Source organism: Cryptomeria japonica, chromosome 5 (genome assembly GCF_030272615.1).
Source record: "Cryptomeria japonica chromosome 5, Sugi_1.0, whole genome shotgun sequence".
In the NCBI taxonomy this organism is placed as follows: Eukaryota; Viridiplantae; Streptophyta; class Pinopsida; order Cupressales; family Cupressaceae; genus Cryptomeria; species Cryptomeria japonica.
The window spans coordinates 431,745,411-431,758,914 of NC_081409.1; the positions used below are offsets into that span (position 1 = coordinate 431,745,411).

At 42.8% G+C, this 13,504-nt stretch overlaps 1 protein-coding gene across 1 annotated transcript; it reads left to right on the forward strand.

Moving 5' to 3' along the window:
• Positions 1 to 12,764: 12,764 nt before the first annotated feature.
• On the forward strand, positions 12,765 to 13,109 carry LOC131061044 (cytochrome c oxidase subunit 2-like). Its single transcript, XM_057994552.2, has one exon. It carries the CDS (start codon positions 12,765 to 12,767, stop codon positions 13,107 to 13,109), a length of 345 nt encoding a protein of 114 aa, XP_057850535.2.
• Positions 13,110 to 13,504: the final 395 nt, after the last annotated feature.

Consider the following 13,504-nt stretch of genomic DNA (forward strand, 5'->3'; position numbering starts at 1 on the left):
GGTACGGACCTTCTTGGCTATGATTCCTTGATCGATAGAAGGCATCTTATAGAATTGCGATATAAGCTTTCAATAGAGCCCTTTCTTTGGTTGATATCTATATGTTAATCAGTTAGGTAGAGTAAGAGCAGTTTGTCTGATTTGTTAGCAGGTGTTGTCTTCAAAATCTGATTCCCTTTAACATCCTTAGAATAATATGATTTAAGCTTGGTGCAGAAGAGACATCAAAGATAAGGAAATTCTCAAGACAACATATGACAAGGTTTGATTAGACCTTCTACACTTCAGGCTTACTCAGAGCCCAGGCGGGTATACCTTTGTGAATTAAATTCACACTTTCAAACATAAACCCACAGCAAACCAGTCTAGAAAACCAGTGGATTTATTCACCTTGAAATCAACTGAAAACAAAGGATGGAAATTGTACTTAAATTCAGTATTTTGATCAACAAAGCATGCAATAAACAACTTCAATTAATACCAGTGCCTTATCCAAGGTCACAGAGTCATCTAAACTCAAATAAAACTCCTCAAACAAGACATCTTTATGCTTCCCATTGGCTTATTTTCTATTAATCCTTGTATATGCATGACACATACAAGAATTCAAACATTCCAAACTAAGCTATGGTCCTCAAAATTCAAAATTCCTTCCAAAGAGTTTACTGGTATGAGTGATCCCACCTCTTTAATTTCCCTCCTAAAGAGAAAAGCTAACGAACACTTATACTAAAATTGCTTTACAATTCCATTCAAACAGAACAACCCTGGATTATTCAGAATGAAAACAATAAACAAATTTGTGAACAAACTTGAAGACAACACAAAGCTTTACTCAAAACCGATGGTCTGTATATTGATATTTAGTCCAAGAAACATTACAAGAAATTTTGATTCTCCATTAGACTTAGAAAAGCTCAGATAAATTTCTGCAGCACTTTCTTACAATTTGTTTGCGATCTCTTTTCCTCTAGTCCTAGTATCCATTTATAACAACATGGATGCACAAAGCTTCGGACTTCTCGAGGAAAGTTTGTTACAATCATTTCTTTCAAAATAAAGAGGTTACAAACTTTTCGCAAAAAACAGTTACAAGCTCTTTTCAGCCTCTGCAGTTTCTTCAAGAGGTTGTTCGGTTGCAACCTCTTCTATCTTTTCAGGGGTGCTCTCCAACTGTTTCGGATCATGGGTGGCATATTTAGTTGCCCACTCACTATATACCTCTTCTGTTGGCCATGAGAAATTAATCACATTATCTTTAGTTTTAGTCAACCTTTTCCAAGAATTTCTCATTTTGTTGACTTGAGAAAACCATAATGTGATTTAATTTTCTCTATCTCTTGTATTGTCACAATGAAGAAAGAAGCATCATCAAGATCAATAATTCCTTTAACTCTTGCTAATAACTTAGCTTCTATCTCCTTAAGCCATATTTGTTTGTCTTTTAACTGATCCGGGTTAGCAAAAACTCCTGGGAGCAACTCAAAAACTTGATCAGTGTACTCCTTCTTGCACAAATTAACCTTCCTATCCACATTATCCACCTCTACTGCCAATTGTACTAAGACTTTAGTGACATCAGAAGTGGATTTGATGATGGGATTGGCTCTTGCTTCATCGCAGGATACACACATGAACTCCAAATCTTGCTCCCTAGGCCTCCATCTGTCAAAAATAGGCGTCAAAATGGCCTTGTCTCTCCTGAGCTCATTCCATATTTCCATAATTTTACCTACATTGTTGTAGAGAAATGAGGCATTTATTGTATCTACAAAACTGGAAATTGTAGCCCTTACTTTCTCCTCATATTTCTTTGCATATAAGGCCTGAGCCTGTTTCAAGTTTTCTAATTCTTGGGGAGTGATTTCAATCATTTGAGAGCTGGAGGGTGCTGGAGATGGTGGAAATTCAATGATAGGGCTAGTAGGTGGAGGTCTTGCAGGAGAAGAGGAAATCATCAGTGTTGAAGACTCACCTTGTTGGTATTGTCCAGTCAACTGGCTCTGCAATTTGGCAATGATGCTATCCTTACCTCTTACCTCCTCCTTGGCATTGTTATAAGCCTTCAAAACTATTTCCAACTTAATTTGGAGGGCCTCCTTCTCTTTGGCTTCCTTCTCTGCTACTGCAACACTAAATTTTGCAGTCTCTAACACAGTGCTAGCAACCTCTACTACCCCTGTACTCTGCACTCTCTTCACCATCATTCCACCAAGGTAACTTGACCCTAGGGTGTCCTTTCTTTTCTTACTCTCATTTCTCTTGAGAGACCACATGACGAGTGCAACATTATCCTTATTGAAAGTGACCCCCTCCATAGGTTTAGTCTCTTTCCTTACTGCATCTAATACCAGGGCATCTGCAATATCCCATTCAGGTAAGATAAGCACTCCAGCTTGTGCTACCATATCTCTTCCTTGCTCAGGGGTGATGGTTTTGAATTCTTCCATCATCTCTTGCTTTATTTCCTCTTCCACCAGGGCTGGATCTTTATTGGGTTGCTCAGCCTTTCTTGTTTCACATCTAGCATTATATTTATCTATGTGCTGCTTCCATATAAACTGCATGAATGCTTCTGATGTGACAAAATTGTTATCAGCTAGAAAGGCACTACTTGCCTGCTTTATCTTAGGATCCCACTCCTAGCCTTTAATTTCAATGGAGGTGATATCCATTTCAGTAGCAATGGGTTCTTCTGGCATCCCTTCCTCCACTTCATCATAAGTGTATGTAATTTCCCCTAGACTACCCAACTATAGGAGTTGCTCAGCTACTGCTTGCTCATTTCCTATATGGATAGGGGATTGGGATGGGGAATACAAAGGTGTATCTGATTGCACTTCTTTTCCCACCCTTTGCTTCTTTGGGCTCTCTTGGATGTCAATGACATCTTGTATCTTCCTCTTTCCTTTGGAGGTAGAGGGCTCCCCTTTTGTAGGCACCAACACACTATAACTGGATTTCTTATGCAATGTGTAATCACTAGGAGGGATTGCTTTGCAGGAAGCTGACCTACTTAGGATTATTCTTGCCTTTTCAGGGTTGCTCTTGATTATAGCTTCCCTCTTATCCTTTAGTGTCTGCATCACATCTTCAAAACAAACAATCAAAAACTTTATTTTCTCTTCCAGTGGGAAAAAGCTAGACAATGGGTCATAGCTAGCATCAAACTGATGCACAAAATCCAGGGCTTTCTTATAAGCCACCCACTTTTCTTTTCTTAGCTCCTACTCATCTAGATCAAACTCATTTCTGATGGGGTCTTCAAGAAACTGGAATTGATGAGGCCTACCTTTGCATGCTACCTTCTTCCTAAACATACCATTGAAGAAGTCCTTTGGATCAGCACACCTGGACACTGCAGTGGACAAATGATAAGGTTTGAGGAAATCCTCAAAGCAATTCCAGCCTCCCTTTATTATTACAAATTGGTGGGCTATGGTAGCTGCAAGGAAAATAGTTCCTTTACCCCTGCCTGTCAACTCTGCCTCTTGTAAGCCACCAATCTGTCTAAGGATCTCTGCGATTCCTACTTTGAGAGGGACCTGGTAAGGTAACAAAAATGGGGTGCCTCTGAAACCAAAAACTCTGAAAACTGTGGAGATTGGTTATAAATAAATGTCACCCCAGTTATGAACAATTTTTATATTCTCTGTGAATTCTTTTGGTCTTATGAATTCCAGAAGAACCTTGGGGATTCTTGGGTTATCAAAGCAGAGGAGAGTCCTTATTTTGGATGCAAAATATTTATCAAACTTCAAAAAACCGGCATCCTCTCTATCCCATGACAACACAGTACTCCATAATTGTACTGGCATTTTTTCTCCTTCCTTCTCCTTAACCAGGTCTAGTCCACTAGAAAAGTAATCACCACCTTTGAAGAGAAAAAGATGCATTAGGAGTGAGTACCATTCGAAAGGCCTATCCACCTTTCCATTCTTGATTCCTATCAACCCTCCATGGATAGCATCAGCAATAAAAGAGGCATAATCAAATGTGATTGCAAGAGAAGGATTCAGAATCTGGGCAATCATTAACAAGTAATGATTTGCCATATTTGCTTCAGCATCTTCTCCCAAAACTTGGCAAAGTGCCCAATACATCCCTTTAGCCCTCAGGGTGAACATTATTAATGAAAAGGGCTCTTGTGTGTTGGGTCCTACAACTGTTAACCCTCCTATTTTCACAAAAAATTCCTTGAGAGGCCCATTCCTGAGATGACTCCTCTGTGCACCGTAAATTTGGGCTAATGATGTGAAATTTATAGGTTCTAGGAAGTTTGTGAACTCATTAAGCCCAAATGCTATCCTAAACTCTTCAGCATTAATTTCAACAAGGGTTTTCCCATTTACATCTCGAATGCTTCTTGTGACTGGATCATAGTTGAACGCAATTTGGGTCAGCAAATCTGTGTCCATGAATACCCCTGGGACTACTAATTTCCCAACATCTAATTCCTAGATACTGTTTTGCGGGCCAGGAGAATTTCTCATTCTGAATCCAACTCTAAACAACCCCAACCTAGACAGTCCAACCTGTGGGTCTCTCAACCAATTACCCTTGTCATATAATCCTTCTCCTATCTTTAGATGGGGAGCCTTGGGCACTAGCTCTTTTGCCTTTGATGCCTGATTAGTTGACAACATCAACTGTTCTAAAAAATCATCACAAACACTCCTTTCTAAATAGTTAACTTTGCCAGAAAATTCTCTTTTAGGAGCCATTTTGAAGATGCAAGAAATGAATGCTGCTCTTAAACAATTTTGCTACGAATCAATTATCTTATTTAGAACACTACACAAGAATTGCTACACAAAAATATGAGAGAACCTATTCTTTGCTTGAAGGAATTTTCTCTACAACTGGACCGACTTGCTCTGTATCTGAGGAAAATAACTCTGCGTCTGCTCTTCTGCAAAATCCTTTAAAAGATATCTTCACCCGTTTCATAGGAAATCAAATATTTGTACTCAGGGCCTTAACTATAACATTGATTCCACATGCTTCGGCCGTCCCTTCAAAATTGAATTCATACAAGAATTTGTATTTTTTGCTCCAACAGGTCACAACACTCCTGCAAGTGTTTCATTTTTCTCTTTCGCAACTTCATGAAGCATAACTATCGGGCAGCTTGGTCCTGCGAAATAATGCCAACCATTCGATCAAAAGAAACTTGATCGAGCGTTAGATTAATTGACGGCTTTGGATTTTCTCTAGGTCCCACTTTTCTATTAGCTACATGATACCACGTGGCATCCAACCATTGGCCTTAAAATTCCCTTCGCATTCCACTTGATACTGGCCACATGTCTTTCTTTCATATCGCCGGTTCCACCTTGGCGGGCCCACACTTTCTTCTTAGACCACATGTCATCATGACATGTGGACGGCTCGCGTTCACTCCCGCTATTTCGCGGGGTATAAAGGATGAGCATCTTACCCTTGCAAAATAGCGTGGGCCATTAGATCATCTCTTAAGTTGATCGGCTTTTAATCCTCTGAAAAGGCTCTCAGGAGGGGTGGGCCCGTTGACTCATTATGAACACCTGGCGCCCAATCACTTTCAGAGCTGACTTGTCACTTTGTTATACACCAAAAGGAAACCACGGGGCCCCACTTTCTTCTTAATAGCTATATCCTCCAGGTCATCGTCATGACACATGGATAGCTCGCGTTCACTCTCACTATTTCACAGGGTATAAAGGACGAGCATCTTACCCTTGCGAAATAGCGCAGGCCGTCGGATCATCTCTTAAGTTGATCAGCTTTTAATCCTTTGAAAAGGCTCTCAGGAGGGGTGGGCCCGCTGACTCATCGTGAACACCTGGTGCCCAGTCACTTTCAGAGCTGACTTGTCACTCTGTTATACGCCAAAAGGAAACCATGGGGCCCCACTTTCTTCTTAATAGCTATATCCTCCAGGTCATCATCATGACATGTGGATGGCTCGCGTTCACTCTCACTATTTCGCAGGGTATAAAGGATGAGCATCTTACCCTTGCGAAATAGCGCGGGCTGTCGGATCATCTCTTAAGTTGATCGGCTTTTAATCCTCTGAAAAATCTCTCAGGAGGGGTGGGCCCGCTGACTCATCGTGAACACCTGGCGCCTAGTCACTTTCGGAGCTAACTTGTCACTCTGTTATATGCCAAAAGGAAACCACGGGGCCCCACTTTCTTCTTAACAGCTATATCCTCCAGGTCATCATCATGACACGTGGATGGCTCACGTTCACTCTCGCTATTTTGCGGGGTATAAAGGATGAGCATCTTACCCTTGTGAAATAGCGTGGGCCGTCGGATCATCTCTTAAGTTGATCAGTTTTTAATCCTCTGAAAAGGCTCTCAAGAGGGGTGGGCCCGCTGACTCATCGTGAACACCTGGTGCCCAGTCACTTTCAGAGCTGACTTGTCACTCTATTATACACCAAAAGGAAACCATGGGGCTTCAGTAAATTATTAACAGCTATACCTGCCAGGTCATCTCCTCCTGCGACCTGACTCACCTCTGGGGCCTGCCTTTTAGCCTTTAATCCTGACCCACTGACTGTTGTGACTTGTGCCGCGTGCCATCATTTTACTCATTGTCAACAACCAGCTGGACCATCTATGTGGCATGCCATGTGGTTTTCGCAACTTCGCTGGTTTTAAACTATGCGCAACTTTGCCTAGCGAAATAACGTGAGCCATAGATCCATCCGCGAGATGCACACTAGTTATTGGGCCCAACAACTTTAGAAGAAAAACATACAAGGCATAAATTTTTTGATTAATTAATATAACTGCCTAGGCAAACTACCAGGGGGGGACACTTCCTACGACCCCACGACCCATTACTTAAGTGAATAAAGTAATGAAAGATTAGAAACCAGAGGGTTTAAAACAAACATGAGAGGATCTAAAATCAAAAACCCTTAAACCCTTAAGGTCTAGAACAAAGCTGAAACATTTGGAACTACACCCCATTCAAACATTCAACAAAACATAGCCAATCATGGGAAAAGAAAAGCCCATTTTTAATCAATGATAACAGCAGGCAGAAGGGTGGGCTTATTATGAGCTGATTGGTCCGATTTGTTTTTTGAAGTTAGATTGCTCAGTTAGGTGAGGTGTAGATCGATTCGTTCCATGTGTCCAGTGAGGGAGCGAGTAGGATTCTCTATTTTGCTGGGTTGAGATGGATAAGAGAGCAGCCCCCCTTTCATATTATTGTGGATAGGGACTCCACCTCAAACTAAGGCTCGTACATTATAAAGGGGGGAATAGTAGGGCACTGTCGCCTTTGAATGTGAGCTGTATCCTTCAAATACCAATATCCTTCCTAAAGTAACAAAACAAATATCCTTCTGGTTCTAAATGATGAAAAGAAATAATGTATGGCTTAGTTAGAGCGTTATGGCTCAAATGCCTCCCACAACTACGTCAACACCTATAGACTTTCCTTGCCTTGCCTACCCTAAAAGATCGATAAATTCCGATCAATTGTCAATTCGAGTTTTGGCATGGGGGGGATGAAAAGCAGGATAAAACAAATGGTCATTATGCAAGTTCTGTTGCCAGTGGCCCTGGGATTTAAGTTCATGTTTCTTGACCCATGATGTATGAAATCTTCACCATCATTTTCTGGAAGTCATCGTGTCTCTTGCCCAATAATTTCCCCAGTGCCAGGGGCTCATCTCATCATCTCTCTCCCTCTGCAACTGCGAAACCACATGCATTAAGTTGGAATCGAATATTCAAGGTGAAAGCATGAAGTTGGAATTTCTATAATTAGGAGCTAGCTCACCCATCTACGGACCTATGACCAAGCTCACCTTGTGCTTTATGCCCATGTTTGATGTGCAGTGACACGCTAGGCGATGCATTGTTCACTATTTTCAAAGAGGCTTCATCCAGTTAATAACATTAGTCTGAGCGGGAATACTTCTCCTAGTTACTCCTGAGTCAGACTTATATGATAGGATAGTCATCCATCACAAGTGGTTGGCAATCAGAGAAAGGGCCTATTTTTGAACTGAGTAAAGAGAGGCCCTTTACGCCCAATCTTCTTATTCCATTTGATAAGGGATGGAGGTGGAACAAAGGACCCCCAACCCCATTCTGGTTGTCATCGCTCGCTGACCCTCTCTCTCTTAAGTTCCTAGAACCATGCCTTTCTCCTTTCCCCCCTATTTCCTTATTGAAGGGGAATCGAAGAAGGACATGACTTGATGAAATGAATCGATATGTCCCGAACCAGATATGCTTGCCTTTTTCTGCATTACCACATTCAGCTTTCAATATATGGCCTTTTAAGTTCCTTGTCCCAAGGGTCATCTCGGCCCCATGGAATTATCTCTGGAACAACTACTGGGCCCTCATTCGGAACCGTGCCTGTTGATACCCCGATCAATGATTGGTTTCTACACCCACACTCTCTTAGCTAGGGTACTCTCCATTCATCTAGGTTTATTCGTCTAGCTTAAAGAAAAGTGGGTGCCGTTGGGGCTGATTCGTTCAATGAGTGATAAAGGGATCACAAGAAAAGGCATTCAGTGAGGTCCGTAATCTAAATGGCGTTCAGATGAGTCCAGAGAAACTATATATTTAGGCTCGTCATCTTCCCCTGGCTAAGAATTGTAGGGCATGAACCGCCAGAGAAACAACTATATGGTTAGGCCCTCATCTCACTTTGTTTAATGAGTGTATCCCATAATCTGAATGCCCTACTATTGATAATAGGGAAGGTGAGTGTATCCCGTAATCTCACTTCATTCAATGAGTGGGGGCTAGCCTAGCCTATAATGGTTGTTTGCCTACCCAGCAGATTATCTACGTAACATGGGTTTTCAATATAATGATAGGCTGTAGATGAAGAGTTTTGATCTATCTCCTAATGGACACCCCCAACAACTGCAGAACAGTTTATAGCTGGGTTAGATTTCCCCTTACTCCCCCTACAAATATGCCCTACTAGTGCTAAGGGGGCAACTTATTAGGGGAGCAATTAGAGTTAATGAATCAGCTCATAACTATGAACTATAGGGAGGGTGGGCCCTACAATTCTATGGCTACCATGGCCCTACCCCTACCCCTACTATGGCTCCCCCCTAAACAGATTCCCCAAAACATATTATTGGTCGGGAACTCTAGTTGGGTTGGGTGGGCCCTATGATAATATACCCCCTGCCTGCCATAGAACTATTGTAGGGGCCAACTAGAGCTAGGGCCCTACTATTATAAAGGTTATCCCATAATCTGCCCTTTTTTATATAGTTCATTCAGGTGGAAACTAAAGCCCAACCAATAATCTTCATAGGCTGGCCCCCCTATCAGTATATTATTGTTGGGGGTGTGCATTCTGGCATGTTACATATATAATTTGGTGCACTCTACTATTTTTCCCTATCCTCTATAGCTCCCTATGGTGGCTTGGACCATCATTCTATTGTAGGCATGTTACATAGAGAATCGAGTGCCCCTAGCCTATGAATAGTAGGGCACAACCTCTGCAATCATAGCAGATGTACATGCCATTGGGCAACAACTCTCAATAATTGGGCAGGTGTGCTTAAGCCCGTAGGGGGTTTGGGAGGGACACTATAGCACTATAGTGGAGAGGGCCCCCCCAGCCAAATAGAGTTGGTGGGAGGGAGGGCTTCCTTCCAGGAGGTATATTATCATAGGGCCCCTACCCTACCCCCTACTATTGTGCCATCAGGGGTGTGCATTTTGGGAAGCATGTTACGTATAGAATTGAGCCTTTAGAATCGTAGGGGAAAGAATAGAATGGGGTGGGGTCCCCTACCCTTGGGTGGGGCCCCACCTGCCCTGGTAGAAGAGTAGGTGTCGGGCATGTGACATCTAGAATTGAATTACCACCCCCCCTCAGATTATTCAATTGTGGGTGGGAACGGCTGGACGAGATGGGGGGGTTTGTCGGAACTCTATCCACATGAACTGCATGGAACCTTATTGTAGCATATTATAGCAACTCTAATTGGAGAAGGGCGCTGCCCCTTACTATTCTAAAGAGCTAGCGAGGAGAGCAGAGATGGAGATGAACTGACCAGGGAGCAAGTATCCCGAAGTGGAGTACCTGGTGGGCACAACTACTATAGGTCAGGCAGGCAATCTCGGGTTTTTTGAATAGGTGGGTATCTATGGATCAAAGCGAGAAACCACGCTGCATATAGTGACACCAATAAATCCGTTGTACCTTTAGCTATGGTGGCTGGCATAACAAAATGGATACCAGGATTCTTATTATGATGCGATAGCTTATCACCTCCTTTAGATTGAGATCTTTGGTTGGCTTTTGCTTTCATCATTAGCAGCTTCTATGTATGCTTAGCTACTTTACTCTAGTGGTTAAGCCTAGAAATACTTATAGTATCAAAGCAAAGGTTGAATTGGTTTGCCTTTGAGTCAGAACTCAGTGACACCTATCTGCTCTGCATGGAGCGACCATTTATGATAAAGAACATGATCGGGGACCGAGCGGATTCCCATGTGTATCTAATCGGTGATCGATCAACCAACGATAAGGTGGCTCAGGTGTGGTGTGTATCTCAAGGGGTTGTGTAATCCATCCCATCCACTCCAGAAGACCAGGCGCATATGATCACTCGGGTGGGGACCAACTTCAATACCCATGCTCAGTCACAAATGGAGGTAGCACTAGGGAATAGTTCCATCTAAATAGGTTACATATTTCTTATTATAGAACAAGCAGCTCTATTCCTATTTGTCATTAGCTACTTTAGCCCAGCTGGGCGGATGGAAGTGGAAATGCAAGAGTGGCGTAGGAAGAGTGCGAATGGAAAACTGCTAGGGAACGATCAATATCGAAATGTCGAACAACTCAAATTCTTATCCCGCACCATAGGTGGTGGGAGACATCAGCATGGGAATGATATCCGCTACTCAACAACGGGGTTCCAGCTGGCTGCTGCTATGGATAATCACAAGGTGTGCTTTATTGGTCCATTCTCAAACAAGACGATGCTCCTGCTAATCGAAAGGTGAGTAGAATGACCCAGGGACACCGGGTGGAAATAGACGAAATAACGTTCCTTTAATGATGGATGGGAAGGGGAGCGTGCAATGAGAGCATTTATGAACTACGCTTTTGGATGTGCTGCATGCAGGGTGGGCAAAAGATGGATTAGATAATCATTTTCTAGTTCGCGTGATTCTCTATCCATGCCATGATGCTCGACAGCCTCTCTCTAATCGAATTGAACCCCGTATCTAAGTTACTTTTGTATTTCCTTCTGAAAGCATGCTAATCCTTAATAGAATAAGAAGGGTCATGTGAGTCAGAACATCTCCGGAGCCCCGAGCTATTCTATTAAAGGGTAGGAGCTTTGAAAAGAAATGTAGTGAGCTACTGTTTTCAAATTAATAAGTGGCCAATTAGACAACTTGAATTTGAACCCTTTTGGTTATCTATTCGGCATTGGGGGAAGAACTAGAAGAAAGAGTAGAGTCATTACGGTTACATTTAACAAGCCTTTGTCTCATCGATTTATTGCCTTATCTGAGCCACTACGATCTTCAATATTATAGAAAATAGAAAACAAAACAAAATCATTCGTACAGCGGGGGAAACATTTTATTCTTTTGATCATCACTAGTAGAAAAGTGAGAAGTGAACGTACCCAACGAATGACACTGTCTCTCCAATCCAAGCACAGGAAGGAATGACAAAACGAACGAGTGAATACATTTATTTTCCTCAGGCCGAAATGCATTGGCAACAGTGTTTTCCAAGTTATCAAGCTCTTGCTCCTTGATTTATAGCTTCTTCTGGGTGATCAATCCAGGCCCATAATCAGGTTTTCTATGTGCAGATTCAATGGCAGTATTTACTTAAACTAGATTATTTCGGAGTTCAACAATTATGGCATCCTTACTAGCTATCTTCTGATCATGGCTAGCATATTGATTCTTTAACTCAGCAAGCTTAGCTGTTTTATCCCTTATTCCCCCGAACTTAAGGGACTTATCATGTGCAAGATGTGCTGGAGAGTGCAGTGGCCTGAGAGGCATCTTGCTAATAGAGAGAATGGCCTGAGAAAGATAATCTTTTCATGTTACATATAGAATCGAGCCCGGAGAGAGGGCTAGCACTCTAGTCTCTACCATATAGGATCAAGAGGGCCTTAACAATTGTCTGAACCTTCTTTTCATCCATCCACCAACCCCCATAGAATAGTAGGGGCCCTGTTGGCCTACTTACTCTTCAGATTCTATAACTAACATGCCCCCAATATTCATTGCCCTTCCTTCCCTACCACGCTAATCAAGAGTATATACGTCACATGGGAACTCTAGTTCCAACCCCACACACGGAGGCCCCTATTATTCTATGGGGCTTCGTTTCTATCCGGTTACCCGACTATCCTATAGTTGGATTGTTTGGAAGGATGGTGGGAGCCCTTAGAATAGTAGGGAAGATGCAAGTGAAGGATGGACAGTGGCCCTATCAATTCTATGGCCCCTTTTCTAATAGTAGGGCAGGTGGAGCTACTCCCCCACCCCCGGATGGAGGGAGCACCCCCGGGTGGAAGCCACCCCCCCCTTCTTTCTATAGTTTTATATGGCCCCAACTAAGTCTATGGGCCAGAGGAGAGGTATAGTGGCTAGAAAGCATGAGTTCATTCATAATAGGTTGTAGTTCAATATGCCTACGCCTACTAATCACCCTACCGATTCCAAGGGCATCGACCGACCCAAATGTTGGGAAACTAGCTAACCTGAATCAATAATAGTGGAGCGCCAATGAATGATAAGCATGGAGAGCTATTTGCGGGGAAACTTGCAAGTATAGTTTGGGGGGAGGAGTACCCACCTTTCTATGGCAATAGTGGGGGGGTGTCGACCCAACCTTATGAGTATTCGAACTATAACAATTCCGATGAACAGTCACCAACTTTTGACAATTATATGATTCCAGAAGAGGATCTAGAACTGGGTCAATCGCGTTTATTGGAAGTGGACAATCGAGTGGTTGTACCAGCCAAGACTCATCCACGTCTGATTATAACATCTGTTGATGCACTTCATAGTCAAGCGGTCCCTTCTCTCGGAATCAAATGCGATGCTATACTCGGTCGTTTGAATTAGACTTCCATTTTGCTGCTACAAGAAGGAGTTTATTACGGTCAGTGCAGTGAGATCCACAAGACCAATCATGCCTTTATGCCTATTGCCATAGAAGCTGTCTCTTTGGAAGATTATGTTTCTTGGGTTCTAACCAATGCGGAGCTATCCAGCGGCTCAATCCCCATCGAATCATAGCATCTCTAGCTTCGTCCACCCCCCAACAACATGATGCTGGGTTTTTTATTAGACCTGCTCTAGCGGAGCGCTCATATAGTACACCACAGTGGATCTCCCTAAAGAGGCCCCCTCGTCGATGATGAGTGGGATCTTCCCATCAGCAATAGAGTAAAGGACAATTCCCCGGGGGGTCCGTTGCCCGCTACTTTGGCATGGCGGCGGCTCCCCACACCCCTCGT